At 42.6% G+C, this 23,119-nt stretch overlaps 1 protein-coding gene across 1 annotated transcript in view; it reads right to left on the bottom strand.

Annotated features, from left to right (window-relative positions):
- Positions 1-1,942: 1,942 nt before the first annotated feature.
- The window catches only part of ABLIM2 (actin binding LIM protein family member 2), a 230,106-nt gene continuing 208,929 nt past the window's right edge, over positions 1,943-23,119 (bottom strand). The window contains exons 20-21 of the mRNA XM_073574547.1: positions 22,861-22,941; positions 1,943-6,652 (exon numbers count right to left, since the gene is read on the bottom strand). Of these exons, the coding sequence (XP_073430648.1) occupies positions 6,539-6,652; positions 22,861-22,941 (195 nt within the window). The 3' untranslated portion in view covers positions 1,943-6,538. The remainder of the gene's footprint in view (positions 6,653-22,860; positions 22,942-23,119) is intronic.

Genomic DNA, 23,119 nt, shown 5'->3' on the forward strand with positions numbered 1-23,119 from the left:
GATCATCAGACGTTTACCGGACGGATTAGACCGCCCGTCATATATTGCAGGAACGCAGAACAATGGCTAATACATGTTATGAGCAGCACATCACCTGTAGAATGCATGGCAACATGCCGATAATCATTTTGCAGCATTTTGCTCATCGTCGGATAACAGCCGATAATCTGGAAAGAGCGTCCCTACGAATACTCGTTAACAGATTAATGACCAGTCTAAAGGGGCCACGATAAACTATAATCCCCGTCAATGTGACTGTGGACAAAAACACTGACGTTGGCGCCAATATTGATAAATATTTAAGATTCACATTAGACTAAAAGTGAGAAAAAGATTCTACAATCCGACATTATTCAGTCACCGGGGGAACAGTTTATAGACTCCGTCACATTCTTCTCGCCATGATGAATGAAGTATTAATAGTAACTATTTTATCCCCTACTTCTATCAATAGTTACGATATTATGGATATTTTATTAGTTATCGCAAAACAGAGAATATTTGATTTTAATTTACATTTTTTTTCTTTCTTAAAACATCCACTAAATTGTGGGTATAATATATTATCTTCTATATATGAATTTATATTATTTTATATATTAAGATTTATACATTCACCTTTCTAGAATCTTTGTTGCAAATAGATAAACATATCATTTAAACAGTGGACATATTTCACCTGTGAGAAAATCCGTCTGTTCCACTAAAGCTCCACATAAAGAGGAAGTGGACAGAATAAACACAAAGTTCCAAAAAATTGTCTTAGAATTAATTAAACAAGACTTATTGACAAAAATCAATTACAGATCAATAGTAACCTCAAGCACTGAGGGACACGTAATGCTACTATCTCCTTTAAACACACTATTAAGTAGATGGAGTGAATTTTGCTATTTTAGGGCGAATTATACAAAACTTATTAAAGTGCAAAGTGCAAAAGGGAACAATAATATGATGCAAATAACGCTCATAAGCAAAATGAGGTCTAAGCAAAAGACAAATCAAGTGAACAGCTCTATAGTTCCACCATCTTTTGTATAAAACTCCACAACTTAGATTGTATAAAAAGCTCCACGCAATATTACTAACTTTAGTGTGTGGAGTTCGTGCCGTGTCCCTCCACCCCGACGCGCGTTTCGTCCACACTTCTTCACTCTTTGTCAATAAATCTTGTTTAATTAATTCTAAGACAATTTTTTGGAACTTTTGTGTTTATTCTGTCCACTTCCTCTTTATGTGGAGCTTTAGTGGAACAGATGGATTTTCTTGCTATTAAATTGACACAAATTACGTTTGGGATGACCTTGCTTGAGATAATATTTCACCTGTGGCCTGGTTGTCTGACATTGCAGATAGTCATGAAGATTTTTCTGCTGCTGCTGCTGCAAAAAAAAAGTGTTGGAAGGAAAAATGCTGCATAAAATAATGCATTTTTACATCCCCTTTTTTCCCCACTCATTTGCAAAAAACACTGAAAGAATTGACATGAAGGAAGGAAAAAATAAGCAGCGAGAACATGAGGTTTCAGAAATCTCATTCACTTTGCTGGTACGGTAAAACATTGCATTTTTTCCATTGCAGTGCAGCAAATATGCATTGTCTGACCAAGCCCTTATAGTGTTTGATAGCCAGGGCAGCGTCCATGTCATCGTATGTGCACATGTTGAGCATTTGTGTTTTTTCTGCACCAAAAACCAGAGGTTTACGCTACAATACAATGATATTACTCTATTTCCAAAAAATGTTGCACTTTTTTTTGGCTTTTACATATTCCGTGGTTAGAAATCAGCTGAGCTCAGAAGAAAAAAAAAAGAATCTGTCCTGTGAGAATGAGCTCACTGACAGATTCTTAGTTAACCCATTCTGAAGCAACAGACTGCCGCAAATAGGCTCCAGACAGGAAACGGCGCAACATTTAATAATGGGACTCAATTACAAAAAATGATTTTTGGGCGAAAATATACGCATTTAATTTAGAGAGGTGGACGGCAAATAGTAATAGGGGATGGATTAGTAGAGCATAAAAAAACTAAATTATTACTGACGGGAAGTTATTTTTCCTCTTTTTTTTTTATTATTTTATAGAGATCTTGGAAATTGAAACACGAAATTCAGAAGAGTAAAATTTCTATAGGAAGCATACCCCCCCTAGAGGATTTATAGATGAATTACATCACGACCTGCGGCTTACACACAATCAGGAATTTCTCAACCTATTCTGTTCTGTATCGTGAATGATCACAAATGGAGAAGCCCCGAGACGAATTTAAGGCTGAATTCACACATAATGTGCGGCATGGAAATGATCTGCTGCAAATGATCACAGGTTACATTTATTGCAATAAAATCTGTGGCTAAAGGTGCACGAAAATCTGACCTGAAATCTGCGTATAGCACCGAGGGATTTCACTGCAGATTTTTTGTCCAATTCCTTATGGCCTTTGCGCTTTTTTTTTGGAGTAATGATTGTTTTAATTGTTTTATTTATGTTTGTGCCTTATCACTTAATTCTTGACTTTTTTCTGTTAGTTTTACTTGGCATTGTCTATTTTTTTCTTATTCGAATCGGACAAATCAAACATCAAGGAAACTGCAGCCACAGCCGTGACTTTCTGCTGATGTCAGTGATGCCGGCGCTGATCGGGTGCGGCGCTCCAGCGAAGTAAAAACCTTATATGAGCCCTCGGAACGCGAGTTCCAACACTGTTAGAATGGCGCCGACACCCGAGATGAGTACAGGAGTTTATATTTTAACGGAGGTAAACAATCAGATCGAGAAGGGGTTGTCCGAGGAGTGGACAAACATTTTAAAGAGAATCTTCGACGGAGTTTCGCTGTAAGCACAGCTTCATCAGGAGGTGGTGCGATACTGTCAATTTAATCATATCATCGGGTAATGGATCTAAGATATCTGACCTACATCACTGTTTGTCCCCTTTGTCTATTTGGGCCTGTACGTACTAAATGCGTCCTAACAATACAATTTAGACTTCTATACTTTAGCCGACTAGCTGTTACTTTGTGAACTTGGATCTATATTTATTTAATGGATTGTTAGGACTATTATTATCTTGTGATATACTTACCATCTGACATTTTTATATATCTTTGCTTATCTTTATATACAGTAGCATTATATCTCTATCTTACCCGCTGCACCATACCCTCCCCTTTGTGCCTTGACATTTATGGGCTCCATATAGCATTGCCCACAAAGCCTTTACAATTTACTATCTTCTATATATTAACTGTCACTATATTCTTGCGTTTTTTGCTAATCAAGTATGTATCTTTAATGTATCACTCAGGCTATAAAACTCTGTCTTTTATTGGTTAAGTATATGGTTTTTTTTTAGATGCCTCATGATCCTCATACAGTGGTGTTTTGCTTTTTGTCGCTCCACTACTACTGCCCCTCAATTTACCTTTAGTGTGCTATAAGCAATACTGAATGTCCAACCATACTGTATGTGTCACCAATATCTGTATTTACAGGACATACTTTGTATACAGTAATGGCTGCAAGTGTTGGCACCCTTGAAATTGTTCTAGAAAAGGAAGTATTTCACCCAGAAAATTATTGCAATTACACGTGTTTTGTTATACACATGCTTATTATCATTGTGTGTATTGGGGCAGCAAAAAAAAACTGAGCAAAAAAAAAGACAAAATTTCACACAAAAACCCCAAAATGGGCTGGACAAAATTGTTCGCACCTTTCCAAAATTGTGAGTAAACAACTTTGTTTCAAGCATGTGATGCTCGTTCAAACTCACATGTGGCAAGTAACAGGTGTGGGAAATATGAAAATCGCACCTGAAACCAGATAAAAAGGGGAGAAGTTGACACAATCTTTGCATTGTGTCTGTGTGTGTCACACTACAGTAATCATGGAGAACCGAAAGAGGTGAAGAGAACTGTCTGAGGACTTGAGAAACAAAATTGTTGAAAAATATCAACAATGTCAAGGTTACATGTGCATCTCCAGACATCTTTATGTTCCTTTGTCCACAATGTGCAATATAATCAAGAAGTTTACAACCTATGGCACTGTAGCTAACCTGGATGTGAAAAATTTAAGAAAGTTGCAATGCAGGATAGTCGGGATGGTGGATAAGCAGCCCAAATCAAGTTCTAAAGAAATTCCAGCTGCCCAGTTGACTCAGGGTGCATCAGTGTCATCAATGTATACGACGACATTTGAGTGAAATGTAATGCCATGGCAGGGACCACACTGCTGACAAAGAGGCATAAAAAAGCTAGACTGCAATTTGACAAAATATATGTGACTAAGCCAAAATCCTTCTGAGAAAGAGTCTGGTGGACAGATGAGACTAAGATAAAACTTTTTGGTAAAGCACATCATTCTACTGCTTATCGAAAATAGAATGCGAAAAGAACACAGTACCTACAGTCAAATATGGTGGATGATCAAAGATGTTTGGGGTTATTTTGCCACTTCTGGCACTGGGAACCTTCACTGTGTGCAATGCATCATTAAAGCTGAAGATTACCAAAGGTAATAAACATGTCTATAACAAAACATGTAATTGCAATAATTTTCTGGGAGAAAAACTTCATTTTTTGGAACAATTTCAAGGGTACCAACACTTTTGTCCATTACTGTAGGCCTGCATAAGTAACTTCACCTTAAGGTGTCTCATGCCATCCTTATACTGGCAACAAACAAATACACTTTTTTTTCCCATGGAGCACTGTCAGTAAGACTTCACACACAACTCGTCTCCTTAAAAGGGATGTCCACATTTGAGGACAATTGTTTTTTAACTTAAATTCATGTATTTGGAACTAAAAATCATTGTGAAATTGGCTTTCATAAAAAGAATTTGCAGCATTTGGCTTTTAAAGGCTTTGAGTTTCCTGCACATATAAGTGCTATGTGATCTGTGGTCATAAATCAGAGAAGAGCTAAAAAAAGACAAATGAAAAGAGCTACAAACTCCACCAACAGATCACCAGAATGAGCTCACTGATGGATTCGCAGTAAACTCATCCATTGGCAGTGCAACACAGAAGTTAAAGGAAGCAAAATTTTCAATGAAACCCAATTGATTGTCCTGAATTTTTGGAAACAATCCCGGGAAAATTTTGCAGGTCCAAGACCAAAAATTAGAGGAAGTTTTGAAAAATTTCACCCCCCAAAATTAGGCAGACCTGTTCTGTTTTTGGCCATTTTTGGGATTGGACTTAAACATCCCCTACACTCATATTAGGAAATATGGATTTTGTTTGCACAAATCTGTCAGTAAATCTGTCCGCAGGTTTTCTGTCCCATGTGAATGTAACCATGCATCTGCTAAAGCCCCAGCCACTGTGGGTAGCGGATACTTAAATGACTGGTATAAGACAACGCATCATGGAATCTAATGGCAAAACTAAAAATTACCAGACCGATTCATCATTTGCAGTTTTTTTGTTAAGCCACTTTTTCTTTTTTGTGTTTTGTATTCCTTCATGTTTTTTTTTCCACCATTTTCTTCAAAATGGCTCATGAATTTTGCGCAAAATTTAAAACAATACTTTATTTTTTCTTTCACCTTTTTTTTTCACTTTTTTTGTTCAACCATAATGCTGCAAAATGTGCACACGAAAAAAAAATCTGCATATACATAAGATCACTCCGGGGAGACTTGGAGTACATTTGCTCCAAAATTTTGTGACTTTTTTTTAACTTTTTAGAAAAATTGCAATTGATGAAAACATTTGGAATCCCCACCGATGAACATGAGAAAAAAAAAAACAGGAGAGTCTTTAAAAAAGGTGCAAATTAAAAGAAAGAAAAATAAAATAAAAAATCGCAAATTAAAAACAGGTGAAAAAACCCCTAAAATATTACAAAAAAAAGGGCAAAAGTGCAATACTAAATTTGGCCAAAGAGTTTTTCGATTTCAGCTCTGAGGTTTTCCAGCCCTGCCATCATTGATTTCCTATAGCACTGTCATTAATGTGCGGTTATATAGTGTGACTGTTGTTTTACTCTCTCTAGATGTATCTGTGAGAAGATAAATTAGCTACCGTAATCTGTGGACTTCCGAGCCATATACACTATAAAAAAATATTTATGGAAGCAAAAAATGCCTGAGGAATCCGGTGATTAGATAATAAGGTACTATGCCGATCTGAGTGTTAGTGAGTACACGGGAGTAGCAAGCACAGGCTTATTCTATGAAAAGTTTTGTTCTAAGGTTAGGCAAGCTTCCGTCACCGTAATAAACCACATAGAAATGAATGCGAGCATGGCTTACATGCGAGTCTTTGGCCCTCGTGTCACTTGACTGTGATGAGAATCATGGAGACATGGATTATACATACAGTTGTATCCCCTGACATACCGCGGTCGGCGTTACAGTGTTCTAGGGCAGGTAGAAATATTGTAAATAAAGCAACGTTGGCAGACGTTGGCATGTTAGAAGATGACGGGAGAACTCGTTGGCCCCTTGGAACAGTCTTGCCTCGCTCTTCTGGGAGTCGTTGGTAACGTTACGGATGGCAGTTCTATTAAGCGGCTTGGCGTAGGCTAGAAAAGAAGAGCCTTCTTCTTCAGGTCATTCCTCTTCCATAAAGCCAAGCGATCAAATTCTTCGATCTTCATCCCAAAGACATTTTGGAAATCTTCTGTCGACAGGTGTCTCTTCATTATGGTCATGAAAGAAGAAAATTACAAATCTTGTTAGACATCACTTATCTTATTCTTTAAGATAGTATCTGGCTTACACAAACCACTTTCTAGTTCCCATACTATTGGGAACCAATGAATGGTTTTATATCTTGGTGTCCTCTGTTCCGCGAACCATTATAAATTCTCAACATTGAGATTTCAACACTTAGAACGAAAATTCATGGAGTTATGGAAATCACAAGATGGATAGAGATGTTACTGATATGAAATGACGGAAAAATGGAAACAAAATTCTCAAAAACATCTGAATATATTCAGTATGAGCACCACGGGCAGGCAGATATTGTCTGCGGAATGCACCGCTGCGCTGAATGCACTTGGGCAAATCATCAAGATCCGCAGCTGGCAGCTCACTGTGTGATTACCGACCAATGACGTACCAGATGTCCTTGAGACAAGTCTGGAGACGCTTCAGGTCATGGTAGCAGGTTTAGGCCATGCAGGCTGCTCATAGCAGTACGAGCAACATGCAGCTTGGTTATGTCATGTTGAAAAATGGCTCCGGGACGCATTGGAGACATGGCCGTACCGCTGGTTCCGTCATTAAATCAATGTAAAGCTGCGCTGTTAGAGCACCTGGGATGAAGACTAGAGGAGTCCGGCTACCATACATTATACCACTCCCCACAAGTAGGATTGGTGTGATGTTCCCTTTTTATGAAGTCACCCAGGAAATATTGTCGATTGTAAAAAAAGTCAAGTATTGTTCTGCAAATGAAATTGGACATTACATCCCAAGCCTAAGGAGTCAGACAGTGTCTACACAAACCATCATAAGGTGTTTGCACAACATTGGGTTATGAGCCAGACCTCCAGCTACAGGTGATCCACTGACCTCATTCTACTATTCTCAAAGGCTATCAATGGTGCAGAGCAAGACGGCAATGGAGGCTGGAATGGAGGTCTATCCTCCTCTCACTTTTACCTGGGAAACAATGATATTTGAAAATTGGTCTAGTTGGGTACATCTGGGACAATATTGACTGTAAATTGCAAATTGAGCTGCCAGCACCGGATCTTGATGATTTTCCCACATGCATTCAGTGTAGCAGAACATTCGTCAGACAACCATTAAAACTTTACAGACAGCAGCCAAGGAGGTTAGGTGCGGGGATTTCTGTATATGGCGCTCATACTCCATACTGAATAAATTGAGATGCTTTGAAAATGTTGTTTCCATTTTTCCATCATTTGCCAATCAGTTACAGGTCTGTCCATCCTGTGATTTCCATAGCACCATGACTTTTTCTTCCTGGTGTTGTATTTTCAATGTTGAGGAGTGTATATAAGTCAGAACAGCTACAAAGAACATCTCTTTCAATAAAGTACCTATGTGTTACACAAAAAGCCCATTCATCTTTTTTTTTCTTTTCAATGATCTTTTTATTAATTTTTAAAACACGTTATTAAACAAACAGGGATATTGTTAATCAGTCAAGATACAATGTTCAAAGGAACATACAGCTCTGGCCAAAAGTATTGACACCTCTGCAATTCTGTCAGATAATACTCAGTTTCTTCCTGAAAATGATTGCAAACACAAATTCTTTGGTATTATTATCTTCATTTAATTTGTCTTAAATGAAAAAACACAAAAAGAATTGTCCTAAAGCCAAATTGGATATAATTCCACATCAATCATAGAAAAGAGAGTGGACAAAAGTATTGGCACTGTTCGAAAAATCATGTGATGCTTCTCTAATTTGTGTAATTAACAGCACCTGTAACTTACCTGTGGCACCTAACAGGTGTTGGCAATAACTAAATCACACTTGCAGCCAGTTGACATGGATTAAAGTTGACTCAACCTCTGTCCTGTGTCCTTGTGTGTACCACATTGAGCATGGAGAAAAGAAAGAAGACCAAAGAACTGTCTGAGGACTTGAGAAACCAAATTGTGAGGAAGCATGAGCAATCTCAAGGCTACAAGTCCATCTCCAAAGACCTGAATGTTCCTGTGTCTACCGTGCGCAGTGTCATCAAGAAGTTTAAAGCCCATGGCACTGTGGCTAACCTCCCTAGATGTGGACGGAAAAGAAAAATTGACAAGAGATTTCAACATAAGATTGTGCGGATGTTGGATAAAGAACCTCGACTAACATCCAAACAAGATCAAGCTGCCCTGCAGTCCGAGGTTACAACAGTGTCAACCCGTACTATCCGTCGGCATCTGAATGAAAAGGGACTGTATGGTTGGAGACCCAGGAAGACCCCACTTCTTACCCCGAGACATAAAAAAGCCAGGCTGGAGTTTGCCAAAACTTACCTGAAAAAGCCTAAAACGTTTTGGAAGAATGTTCTCTGGTCAGATGAGGCAAAAGTAGAGCTTTTTGGGCAAAGGCATCAACATAGAGTTTACAGGAGAAAAAAAGAGGCATTCAAAGAAAAGAACATGGTCCCTACAGTCAAACATGGCAGAGGTTCCCTGATATTTTGGGGTTGCTTTGCTGCCTCTGGCACTGGACTGCTTGACCGTGTGCATGGCATCCTTCAAATATCAGGGACCTGGAGCAGTTTGCCAAAGAAGAATGGTCTAAAATTCCAGCAGAGCAATGTAAGAAACTCAGTGATGGTTACCGGAAGTGGTTGGTCAAAGTTATTTTGGCTAAAGGTTGTGCAACCAAGTATTAGGCTGAGGGAGCCAATAGTTTTGTCTGGCCCATTTTTGGAGTTTTGTGTGAAATGATCAATGTTTTGCTTTTTGCTTCATTCTCTTTTGTGTTTTTTCATTTCAGACAAATTAAATGAAGATAATAATACCAAAGAATTTGTGATTGCAATCATTTTCAGGAAGAAACTGAGTATTATCTGACAGAATTGCAGGGGTGTCAATACTTTTGGCCACAACTGTATAACATGTCAACTTCAAAGTATTATGAATAAGTATATAATGTAGTGTAGACTTGTCTAGAATGGTGGTTATGATACTTATTGACTTTAGAGTTAAAATAATAAAATATAAGCGAGTTAACAATATTAAAGGACTTGATATTGTGATTTGCAACTAAGTACAGATGATAGGGATAGGTAGGAACTAAGAATAAAACAGTAAGGAGTAAAGGGGGTTGAAAAGGTAAGGAGAGGAGGGTGGGACACTGGTAGTGAAAGCATCACAGGGTAGCATCCTTTTTATATTTAAGTCTGTTATAGTGTGACAAAGCGGTCGCTCAACCTAAATTGAATCTAAGGCCTCTTTCACACTTCAGTTTTTTTGCATCAGTTATAATCCGCCAAAAAGGCAGACAAGCGGATCCGTTCTCAACTGATGTGAACGGATGGCACAGGATCCGTTTTTAGACGAATCCTGAAAATGAGGAAATTTAAAGGAGTCGCGAGAGAGAGAGAGAGAGAGAGAGAGAGAGAGATTTTTTTTTTTTTTGTCCGGCACCCAGACAGATTTTGGGGTTAATTCAGTGTCTGGAGGATCCGCCGGCAAAAAAAAACATTTCAAGCTCCGTTTGGAAATCTTTGAGGATGTTGACGGACACTAAGATTGTGGCGGATCCTCAAAAAAACGGATGCAACGGACGGAAATCAGGCAGGATCCGCCAATAATGAAAGTAAATGGGGAGAAAAACGGATCCGCAAAGAAAAATGGCGGATCCGTTTTTTTTCAAAATTGGCGGATCGTGACTGATTGTCAAAAACGGAAGCGTGAAAGAGGCCTAAGGGTGCCAGGTCTCTTTGAAGTTTTTTTGCGCTTGATTTACTAGAGCCACCAATTCAGCCATGGCTGGTCTACTTTCTGTAGCATTTGTTTGGATGTAGGAATATTTGTTGATTTCCAATACGTGGGTATTAAGAGCATAGCTGCTGCTATTATATTATGTACAAGGGCAGAAGTCTGTTTATGTCCCGGCCATATTGGAGAGTTTAGTAGCGCTGTTTCAGGTGTCAGTTTCGCCCTCTTTCCCACTATATCCTGAATAATTTTTTCTGTTAGCGTCCAGAAGCGTCTTATGATTGGGCATGTCCACCATAGGTGGAAGTAATCGCCATCTTCGATTCCACATCTCCAACATTTAGTATGTGAGTTTGCTCGCCAAGCTTGACATTGCGTCTGTGAAAGATACCATCTGGACACTACTTGATAAGAGTTTTCTTGAGTCATGCCATGAGAGTGTGTATAGATGTGTAGTACTTGTGTTTGTGAAAATGCATAGCCGAGATCTTTTTCCCACTTTAATATAAAAGCCCTCTGAAGACAGAGATCTTTTGATAGGAGTGCTTGGTAGATTGTAGATAATACTTTGGAGGGTCTGGATGTTTTGGCACACAAAGCCTCGTATGGCGTGGGTTTACGTGCTATATCCTGGTTGTAGTGTATTCTTTTCAGTGTTTCTTTGAGTGTGGAGTATTGCATGAAGTTAAAGTTGGTTAGGCCAGAGAGCCCACATATTTCCGGTAGCGAGAGGAGCACCCCATCCATCATTAATTGGTCTACTGAAACATTTTGTTTGCGTCTCTCCCCTATGGTTAGGAATTTTACGGGATGGGCCAGAATATCAGAAAGTCTCAATAATGGCGACGAAGGAGGCACAAGGGTATTGTGTGTTTTTGCCCATATTTTAAACAGTACTCGTGTAAGCGGGTTTGAATGAGGAAGGAGTGAGTGCCCCTTAGTATAGGTCATTAGAAGTGGTCTTAGAGGCAGGGGTGAAAGCTCCTCCTCTATTGCAATCCACTGTTTGTCTTGTGAGCCTCGGATTAAGCTTACTGTTCATAATAACATTTCCTGATATTGGGGGCGCTCATTCCGCCCCTCTCTTTAGGTAATGTCAGTGTGTGTAAGGCTATACGAGGCTTTGCGTTTTTCCATAAATATTTAGAGAAGAAGGAATTTACTTTGGTAAGATTAGAATCTGGGACATGTATGGGCATCATTTGGAACATATAGGTGAATTTGGGTAATATTAGGCTTTTTAAAAGATTTTTTCTTCCCATCCATGATAAAAATGGATCTCTCCAAGACCGGATTGTGGCAGCAGCCTTATCTAGTAGCGGGTAATAGTTATATGTAAGTAGCTCTCTATCAGTCCTACTTATTTTGACTCCGAGATAAGTAACATAGCTTTTGGGCCAGGTGAACGAAAATAGATTCTTCAATTTGGTGAGGGTATGCTGTGGTACATTTAAATCTAATTCCTCGGACTTAGACATATTCACCTTGAAGTTAGAGAGGTTACCATACTCGTCTAAAATTTTTACAAGGGCAGGGAAGCTTCGAAGTGGTTTTATCATCATGATGAGTAAGTCATCGGCAAACGCTGCTGCCTTATAGTGCAGTTTTCCGATTTTAATGCCCTCTATTTCTTGACATTGCTGTACAGCGCTTAGTAGTGAAAGCCCATTCATCTGATTAGGAAATATGTATTGTTTTATTTCTCCTGTGGGGGCACAGCAGGGAAAGTGAACACTACCAAATTCATTCTTGCACATATTACATCTGATTTCTGGTGACCTTAATACCAGGATAACCTAAGGTCAGCTTTTGCTTGGGATACCAGTCTGAAAAACAAGGATTGCTCATATTGACACTTTAATTAAATTTATGGCTATGGGTGATGACCAACTGAGCTGTTTCTGCTGTCAATTTATTCAAACATTAAATGGTAAAATGGTCTAAACTGACCGAGTCTGGGACAAGGCATACTCAGGAGACACATCTGCATAGGCTTTAGGTGCTTCACCTGGAAGAACAGCGTTGACTCTCAAATTGGTCAGATTATCACTCAACTACCATAGCTCTACCACTGACTGTACAGAAGATATTGTGAAAGGGTGAACTTTATTTTTGCGGGATTAACTTTAACTGACATTAAATCAGGCCTTGGAACCAAAGTGGGATGATGGACATGCTGAGATAAGGTTGAAAGATAAAGATATTTTAAAGATGACTAGAGGCATCGATTGACGATCTACCGAAAAGATCTCCAAGTTCAACAATATCATGGTCAAAAGGCAAGTGCAACCTTCACAGTCACAGCACTTGATGGCATCCATCCACCCACCCATTCATCCATCCACCCATCCATCCACCGCTCCATCCACCACTCCATCTACCCATCCATTCATCGTTCCATCTATCCACCCATCCATCAATCCATCCATCCACCCGTCAACCCACCCATCCATCCATCCGTAGTTACATGGGCTAGTGACTACTGTCATGTAACTTCCCGCATTTCCGTGACTGATTATCATGGGAGCTGATCTTCTAACCTTCTGGAAACAAAATTTAAATTTTTTAATTTTTTTTCAAGAACAATTTTACAGTACGGGACATTTTTGGTGGCCTCTTTTAGTATTATATTAGGGAACTGTATCATGATCTGTTCCCAAATGTAGGGTTAATATCAGAATCCCTCAGGGTCTGGAGGAAGGGCAGGGCAGAATTCACTGTAGCTCCGCAGCAGCATGGTGTCGATCGCCACTCAGGGCTCACAGAATAACGGGGGCTCGGCTGTGGATATTGTGTCCAGAGAATATAGGGGTGGATTTGGGAGCTGGTTACTGGCAATGTAGCCCAGAGCACGTAGTGTATGGAAAACTCACTCAACATGTAAAACGTATTAATATGTGGGGAATGCTGCTGCGGTGAGATCATACTTGCAAAAGTAACCGCATCGTATGGTCTTTATTTCCTTTAAAACAAAACTTTGGCAAATTCTCCTTGTATTCCTGGGAAATGAGGACAGTTTAGGTCAAATCTGAATCCTGGGATCTAATCAGTAAGGCAATTAGAGCTGAGGTAAATGTAACATCGCCATTGTGAAAATTGCAAGGTTCAGAGTTGAAGAGCGGTGATTAAAAGTGATCGAACCCAGAGGAAAGTCTCGGCCATATTCTGGAGCAGACACGCGACTCAAGAGCTCCTTCAATCTTCCCTTAAAATGCCCCTTTTTGATTGCTATTTTTTTTGGATGTCAACAGGAAACGTCTTCAAAAGACCTAAGACCCCGAATCTCTCTTTTACATTTCAGCTACAAGTCGAGTACCCAAGTAATGTTGTGCTGGTCTATAGATCAGAGCGGGCGCACAAACATTTCTGGTGAACAATAGGGCCGCGTCCAAGGATCACAAGAAAACATAGGTGTGCTTCAGGTAAAATGAAGATACCTGCTGTTGGTATTGGTGAGGTGTCAAAAGTGAGGTTCTGCAGCAGCTGAGGTGTGTGATGCACCACACCGGGGTTTGAAGAACAACAAAGAAAGTATCCCTGTGGCTTTGCACACCCACAGTTCATAGTAGGGATGGTGTTGGTGTCCCCAATAGTAACACCTACAGTGTCCCCAATTGGTGTGCCTCTCGTTAGAGTCATCCACAGTCCCTTCCACTAATCTAATATATAATGACCAATCGACTCATCTCCCGCCACAGGGAGGTCAGCAGCGACGCAGCTGGGAGATGAGCGGCGCCAGCATCGGCACTACGCCGACCGCCACACTGGAACACCCAAGTTATGGGTATTCCGATATAGCAGCCAGGATTCAAATCCCCCACCAAAGCCGAGTGGCACTGCTCATTGGCAGAGCCGTTTGCCGGCTGAGCCAATGAGCGGCGCGGGATTCAAATCCCCCACCCCACCGGCTGAGCCAATGAGCCTTGCCACGCGGCTTTGAATCCCGTGCCGCTCACAGGCTCAGCTGGCGGGCGGCTCAGCCAATGAGCGGTGCCATGCGGCTTTGGTGGGTGATTCAAATCCCGCATGGCACCGCTCATTGGCTCAGCCGACGGGGCGGGGGATTTGAATCCCGCGCTGCTCATTGGCTCAGCCGGTGGGCAGCTCAGCCAATGAGCAGCGCGGGATTCAAATCCCCCGCCCTGCCGACTGAGCTAATGAGCGGTGTGGAGCGGAATTTGAGTTCACCGCACTCCCGATGCAATAGCATCGGGCCTATTTCTAATGCCAAATAAGTGTCAGATATAGGTTCATTACTGGTAATAACAGCAACACGCCCCCATTTGGAATCAACCACAGGTCCCTTATTAGTAATAGGGGTATAGGGCATAGTATCCCTATTAGTACCAGCAACAGGCCCATTCTTAGTAATAACAGCCACAGTGCCCCCCATTAGTACCAACCACGGGTCCCTTATTAGTCATAAAATCTACAGAGCCACCATTAGTATTGACCTTTACTAGCTATAGCAGCCACAGTGCCCCCATTAGTGTCAGACACATTGTTAGTCACAGCAGTCATAGGACCAATATTAGTGTCAGTCACAGGTCCCTAAAAAGCCAATGCCCCTATTAATACCAGTCTCAATCCCTTCATAGTAATAACAGCTATAGTGCCCCCAGTAATATCAGTCAAGGGTCTCTTCTTAGTCGTAACAGTCACAATTTCATCATTAGTATCAGTTACAGGACCCTTACTAGTAACAACAGCCATGGTACCCTCATTATTGTCAGTCACAGATCCCTTATTAATAATAACAGTCACAGTGCCCCATTACCAAACTTCCAAACCATGAGCAGACACTGCTGAGACCGCATGACAGGTCTCAACGGGAAGTCTGCCCCAACCAGGTGCCGGTTTGCCACCTGGCAAGGTCTGGATTCCCCGTAGGAAACCTTCAAGTGCAGCTTACACTGGTCAGAGCCAGGATTTGTACCCTGCGCTGGTCAAGCCTCTGAGGCCCCCCATCACTTGTCAAGAGAAGAGGCGTAGCCCTCTCGGTCCCGAGCATAAAGACACTTCCGCTGACTGTCAAGCCGAAAGGAGCCGTGAGAAGACTGCAACAGGAGAGGCACGCCTGTGATTGTGGAGGGACAGCATGAGTGAACAGGGCCATCAATTCCAGCTATCAACTACAGTATCGTAGGGGTTGGGGCCAGATGGTGCGTGGGAGGCTCAGCGGGCTTTGATAGACTACGTCAGAAAGACTTGCGGCCTAGCGGGAAAGCCCGGTGACCCCAGCTGGGGCCAGAGCTTCAGAGAGGACTTACATGGTAACTCCCATGATTGCATTACCATCTTTTCTGAAAAGAACATTAAAGCTAAATAGTGAAAGACTTTCTTGGTTATTCTAAACTTATGGTTACTCGTTCTCCTGCCGATTTGCATAGTTACTAACACTAAGTTTTTAAAATTACTGCTGTAAATAAATAGAATTATATCAATACCTACTGTTCCCGCCTCGTGATTTCTGATCATTGCATCCAGACCTCCATTACATACTAATACACTGGGTAGTTTCTTGTATGAATGATGAGATGCTGCCATTGTCTGTATATAGAAGATCAAGTATAATGTGCCAACTACTACTCATATTGGGGAGTAAGTGGCTTACTCCTGCACAGGGGCCACTAGGGAATTCTCCTGTTCCTCTGTGGGCTATTCCGAGACTGGCTCCTATTAGTATTAGCGACAAGTTCCTTTTTTGTAGTAGCAGAAATAGTGTCCCCATTTTACCAGCCCCAGAGCTTTGAATTAGTAATAACAGCCACATTCTAATACTTTTTCTTATCATTTCAACATCCCTGGTGGTAAGTTCCCTAATGAGCCAAGGGAAGGAGTTCATTTCACATTTCCTAAAAGTTCTACACCAGTAAAAGTATCAATGGTATATTCAGGCAATTCTTTGAGGTTGTGTCCTCTGAGGCCACCCTAACGAACAGGTGCTCTAGTCTAGGCAAATGCCTAGTTTGCCACCTGCTAAAACCAGCCCTGTTCCAAATCCCTGATAGTAGTGGCATGGTTTGATTCTATAGTAAGTTCCGCTTCACCATTCAACAATATTTTACAGATGGTGGCCTGAGGTTGCCCAGGTGTATTATATTACGAGAAGAATGGCAGGGTGAAGGTCCCAACTTTGAGGGTCACTTTGCTAATCCTTTGCTAGTCCTCCTTTGGACTCTGTATTGACTCAAGTGTTCAGCACCATGATGTCCCTGCATTAATGTTCCCATCACACATTGCTTTTGTCATATTAATCCCTCCATGAACTCGGCGAGTCTTTGATCTTTTCTGAACGGCCTAAGCCAAGGCTACACCTGCTCTACCACGAGTAGATGAATAAACATCAGTGCGGCGATGGATCGTTAAGTAGCAACACGTCTTATTAGGAAGAAGAGCCAAGGGGTCTCTTATCTGTCCAAAATAAACCAAATGTCCCCAAACACAAGTTCCAATTAAAGGGATATTTTTAACCTACGTGTATGTTTGAGGTCAACAAGTCTCCACCAGTTATCAGTTAATGAGATAGATACATTCATGGACTCCAGATGTACAAGCTTTCCTCACATTCCCCATACTTGTCAGATGTCTTTTTTTTTGTATACCATAATTCTAGCTTAAAAAAAAGAAATGACGCTGCAAAAGCAAAAATCACTTGCTGAGTAACGAGGAGATTAACACATTCTAGTGTTTAAAGGTAAGAGTACCAATCTGAATAAACAAGGATTTGTGAGTGGTATCCAAAATTTTCAGGAGCTGCATGGCACGCTGGGGATATTATGGGAAAGTAAAAGAGAGAAAGTAGGTTTTTGAGGGTTCTGTGGGCATCAATATATAAGCCCCATTCAGTATATTTAAAGCAAAAAAGTAAAACACAGTTCTGGGATGTATTAACAGAAGCATAGAGTCTAGATCACGTGGACTAACTATCCCCCTCTACTCCTCCTTGGTCAGGCCTCATCTGGAATACTGTGTCCAGTTTTGGGCACCACATTTTAAAAAAGACATTGAAAAACTGGAGCAAGCTCAGAAGAGCTACCAGGATGGTGAGCGGACTGCAAAGTCTGTCCTACGAGGAACGGTTAAAGGATCTTGGAATGTTTAGCTTGCAAAAAAAGAGACCTGAGAGGAGACTTAATAACTATTTACAAATATCTGAAGGGCTGTCACAGTGTAGATAGATCATCATTATTCTCATTTGCACATGGAAACACGAGAAGCAGATTAGATATTGGAAAAAACTTCTTACCAGTGAGGGTGATCAATGAGTGGAACAGGCTGCAATGAGAGGTGGTGAGTTCTCCTTCAATGAAAGCCTTCAAACAGAGGCTGGACAGACATCTATCTGAGATGGTTTAGTGAATCCTGCATTGAGCAGGGGGTTGGACACGATGACTCTGGAGGTCCCTTCCAATTCTAAAATTCTATTCTATAAAGCCATGGAGAATTTTAGAAGGAATTAACCCTTTAAAGTAACAATCCTTCTAGTTGTTCTCACCTTTTTGGGGCAAAGACCAAAAAGTCCATTACTGTGCTCTTTACACTTTCTCTTCATTCCCCCTTTTTGCGCTGAGTCCACTCTTTATCTCAGCTCCTTTATTGTTTGATTACTCTTCTAAACTACTTTTCCTCTTTTATTCCACTCTGAGGCGTAAACAGAAATTCTGAGGCCCCTTTCATCTAACCAATTAAATGAAACCACATTCTTCTTCACAGCATTTAAAAGGGTTAAACTTCATTCACAGCAGTTATCATTGGGAGTCTGGTGTAAAAAATATTGGGTACCTTGCTGGGCAAGAAGCAGGTGGGCCCACTACATAGTAATCCTCCCAACTTCTGCCATTCGTGTATGGAAAATGTTGGGTGAAATGGGTGGATGGTGGGCCAGGGACGGGTGTTATGAATGGGTCACCGAGGAGGAGAGCAGGTCCAGGCTAAGCCACAGAAAACCAGAGAGGTTGGTAACTAAGCGGATTGCAGACCCCTGATCCTATCCTCACAACTAGCAGTAGCTGTGGAGCAAACCTACGATGATCCTAGATGCCTCAGCACAGCCAGAGAGCTAACTAAGCCTAAAGCAAGAAAGGGGAAATCTAAACTGCCCCAGAGCAGACCCCAAAGGAATAGAGAGCCCCCAAACATATATTGTCGGTGAGACAAGATGAAAATACAAACACAGGCAGGAAAATAGACTGAGCAAATGATGGGGCCCACACTGACCAGACAGGACAGGAAAGACACTGTCTGCAATCACGCAAAAAACCCTGCAAAAAGTCCAACACGTCTGATGCAAAAAACACTGAAGTCACACGACTTCGCCCCCCACTATATCAGCACTCTGGTATATTCTGAAAGCAGAGCAAAAAGAGACCAATCTAACGGGGAATAAAACAAACTGGCACAAGCAGTAACATATGGGTGGTGATTCAGCACAGCCCCAGCCGGAGCCGGCTGACCCGCACCAAGAAGAGATAAACAAAACCAGATCAAATGCAAAAAGATTAGCAAATAAACCACTTAGCTGAACATGCAGGGACAGAGCTGGAGAAATCAGACCTCAGGAGGAACAGAAAGCAAATCACCAGCAGGGATAGAGGGAGTCGGCTGTCTTAAATCCCAATCTGAAACCCCAGATCTCCAATCGTCATCATCATTATCAGGTGGCAAGCCTCTATCAATCAGATCAGCTCCATTACCTCCAGTAACCACCAGAGGGAGCCCAGGAAGAGAACTTGCAACCCCTCTGTCAATCTGACCAGCTACACTACCTTCAGTAATAACCAGAGGGAGGCCAGAAAGCGAATTCACAACAGACGGGGCCCTATTTGCTTCGGCTTCCTCCTCAACTCTTCGGCCCCATACACCACCACTACCAATATAATGTAAAAAATGTATATTTTCTTCACAAAATTTATACATAAAGCAAAACTTGATAATAGACCATTAAATGCTTAACTTTGCAAAGGTGCAAAGAGTTTTGCATAATTAAAAGTTTCAGATGAACTAAAGCTTCCCAATTTATGAGTGAATTACATTTCTATGATACCATTAAATATGTACAATAAAAGTAAAATAAAGTGACTATTTTTTATTTTAATTCTAACGTGACAGTTAATGAATTAAAAGATGATAAAAATAGAATATGAAAAATTAATAAAACATGATCCTGGATTTTTTTCTACTATTGGAAGGTTTTTTTTATATTCCAGTCTACCATGTTCTAGATGTATTTCAAAAAGGTTTTCCGTGTTGGACAATCCCCTGTTGTGAATCAGCTAAAAACAAAAACTAGGGAAGTACAGTGCCTCCACAGGGAAGATAATGCATTACACGGGGTCTATATAATGTTGGACAGGAAAGGTCCTCCAAGGTGCTCTAACAGTGTACCCAAAAATAGTACCCATAATTGTGTGTGCTACTGTATACACTTACAGCCCCCAAATACAGATTTGAGGGCTATTCAGAGTGGTGCAACAAGGATTGACAGTGATTTCTTATTTCCTGCTGTCAGGCCGGCAGGTGGCGCACGTGGTTCGTGGACCCACGGTGTCATGGTCCGGGCTTCCTAGGGGCATAGCTAAGCGGCTATCTAGTGTTCACTGAAACTCCTGATGGTGGAGTCAGGCTCGAGCGGCAGATAGCCGCCAGGTACCACTCGTAGGCAGTCCCCGGTGCTGCAGCTGCTGACCCCAAGGGTCAGGTTAGTTGACACAGAATTGAGCTTCATTCAGACTACTCCTCGGGCAGGATGAATACTGAAACTGAATCACAGACAGGACTGGATTTGGAGACTGGTTTTAGCAGTCCGGATATGCGGCGTACACGTTAAAGCACTGGCCACACACGGACCAGTGGACGAGGTTCAGGCACTAGCCACACGCGGACCCGTGGACGAAGTTCAGGCAATGGCCACATGCGAACCAGAGGATGAGGTTCAGGTTCTGGCCACACAAGGACTGGTGTAGCATGTTCAGGAGCTTGCCCCACAAGGACCAAGGGTTCGTGTTCAGGACCTAGCCACACAAAGTCCAGGGATTCAGGTTCAGGACATAGCCACACAAGGACCAGGGGTTCGGGTTCAGAACATAGCCACACAAGGACCAGGGGTTCGAGTTCAGGACCTACAAAACAAGGACCAGGAGTTTGAGTTCAGGACATAGCCACACAAGGACCAGGGGTTCATGTTCAGGACCTACCACACAAGGACCAGGGGTTCGAGTTCAGGGCATAGCCATACAAGTACCAGGGGTTTGTGTTCAGGACCTAGCCACACAAGGACCAGGGGTTCAGATTTAGGACATAGCCACACAAGGACCAGGGGTTCAGGTTCAGGACATTGCCAAAACTAGAAGAGGGGTTCGTGTTCAGGACATAGCCACACAAGGACCAGGGGTTTGTGTTCAGGACCTAGCCACATAAAGGACCAGGGGTTCAGGTTTAGGACATAGTCACACAAGGACCAGGGGTTCGGGTCCAGGACATAGCCACACAAGGACCAGAGGTTTGGGTTCAAGACCTAGCTACACAAGGATCAAAGGACCCAACAACTCATTAGTTCCACTCAAACTAACTAATGAATCCACATTGGTTAGGCACCTCTCTATTGGAAAGGGTGCCTTTTATGAAAGATGTCTCCAAGCTATCAGCTGGGGGCATCTCAGCAGGTGAGCGCGCTAGCCCTTTAAGAGCAAGGGAGCGCATGTGCGCACTATGTGCACCTCTGGAAATCACTGTGTAGGGAGAAGGGAGATGTGCTGGACAATGGGGAGGTGACAGCGTGGCCGCGGCGGTGAGTGTGCTGTCGTCCCTGCATGGAGGGGGAAGGGGAATCTTGCAGGGGCACCGGCAAGTGTTATACCTGCCCGATTAAGACATATTTCATCATGCAGGGTGTTAGGGCTGGCGGAACGCACCAGATTATAAAATAGTAGAGAGTGCGTTCGCAGCCCGGGGTCCACCATGCAGAGGTGGTACACTGCTGTTAGGTAATGGCGGAAGGGAAGAGCGGCGTGAAAACAGTCACACGTGGGTTATGTCACCCAGTGTGAACAGGAGCGGATTCTGTTACTTCACAGAACCGCACAGCCGCTTGAGAGTGAATGCCAGAGCCTGTTTAGCTCACAGAGCCTGGCCACAGAGAGCACAGCAAACAGCCACAGAACTCCACCCCAAGGCACGGGGTCAGAGTCCTCCTAGGCCACTGAGCGCGCAGTGTCGCTGCCATGAACGCCGCTATAGACGTTGGCTAAGGAGTGCGGAGCCCTTGCTCTGAGGCATGCCGAGTCACTGCTAGTGACTAATATCTGACTCAACTCTGTCCTACCTACGCCTAAGCCTGGGCACTAGCAGGCTAGGCTGCACAACACATTCGTACCAAGGGTAGGGGTTTCATAATGAGTCAGTCACCAGAGACATTCATACGTGCTTCCATCACTCACTCCTTATAGTCAGAAAATACTGGCTATCCTAGCGCATGGCCGAGCGGCCATGCAAACCTTTTATAGCCGCGAGCGTCCGGGACCTTCCTGGCTTCTCGGATGGGCCAATCCGAACACGAGCAGGACCTGAGCACGTGACCTTCGATCTCCAATGGGAGATTACACCAGGGGCATGCTCAGTGGCCCGACATGAGGACATAGTCCCTGGAGAATCTCTCTGCTGAGCAGCATGTATTGCCATAGCTGTGCCAGAGGTGGCAGCAGCAAGCAAACCCACGGAGCTGGTCTGGGCAGAGCACCGGGACTGACGAGTTTGCTGAGCAAGCTCCTCTGCGGCTGGAGAGGAATGGGAGACCACCGGAAGTAAGGCTCGGGATTCTCGCTGTGCAGCGACTGAAATCCGACGCCTAACATTGGGTCTCCCCAATGTTAGTTTAAGGCCGGGACCACACTACCATGTGTGATGTGAGAAACTCGCACGAGTCTCTCGCATCAACACCCGGCACTGCCGTCAGGACAGGAGCTGTGGCTGCATGTACTTTATTTCTATGCAGCAGCAGCTCCGTTCCTGAGTGCTGGTGGTAATGCCAGGTGTTGATGCAAGAGACCCGTGCGAGTTTCTCACATCACACATGGTATTGTGATCCTGGCCTTATCAGAAAGCCACTGCAAAGAGCAGTTCCCAATCTGTTCGACTTGGCATCTACAGGAATTGCATGATTGCCCAGTCAGTTGAATGATAGACTATGATTTATTACATATGTGACCAGCAGAGGTAACCTACTAATCACCAGTTGACGAAAATATAGAAGGGGTCTGATCAGTCGAGCTTTACAACTTATATAACTATAGTCATTCAGCAGGTCGCAACCTGTGCTTACGACATATATTTACACAATTAGGAAAAGCTAATGTGGATAAGCTGCAGTACCAGGCAGTGCCCATGATTGAAAGTGGCGCTGTTGCTGGAAAAAACCCTACATGATACACAATTAAAGAGTCACAGACACCTTAAACATGATCACAAGGAGCTGATTTACCTCCAGTCTGGTCCGGTCTACCTCTTTGGGAAGCTTCACCCGCAGTTGGTTTGTTACAATCAGCATTTCATAGGGATAAATCTAGGATAGAGAAGCATGGTATAGAGCTCAGATATGTGTCATCCAGGCCTTCAGGAGACAAGAAGTGGGGTCTGTACTGGAATCCATAATTTCCCATACAATGGTAAGGTCATAAAACAGACACAGACAGTGTAACCTTGTGCGGGGGAGGTGGTGTATCTTTGCTCTGGACTCACGC

The sequence above is a fragment of the Dendrobates tinctorius genome, unplaced genomic scaffold (genome assembly GCF_039654945.1).
Source record: "Dendrobates tinctorius isolate UK_male_01 unplaced genomic scaffold, ASM3965494v1 ptg000039l, whole genome shotgun sequence".
Classification (NCBI taxonomy): domain Eukaryota; kingdom Metazoa; phylum Chordata; class Amphibia; order Anura; family Dendrobatidae; genus Dendrobates; species Dendrobates tinctorius.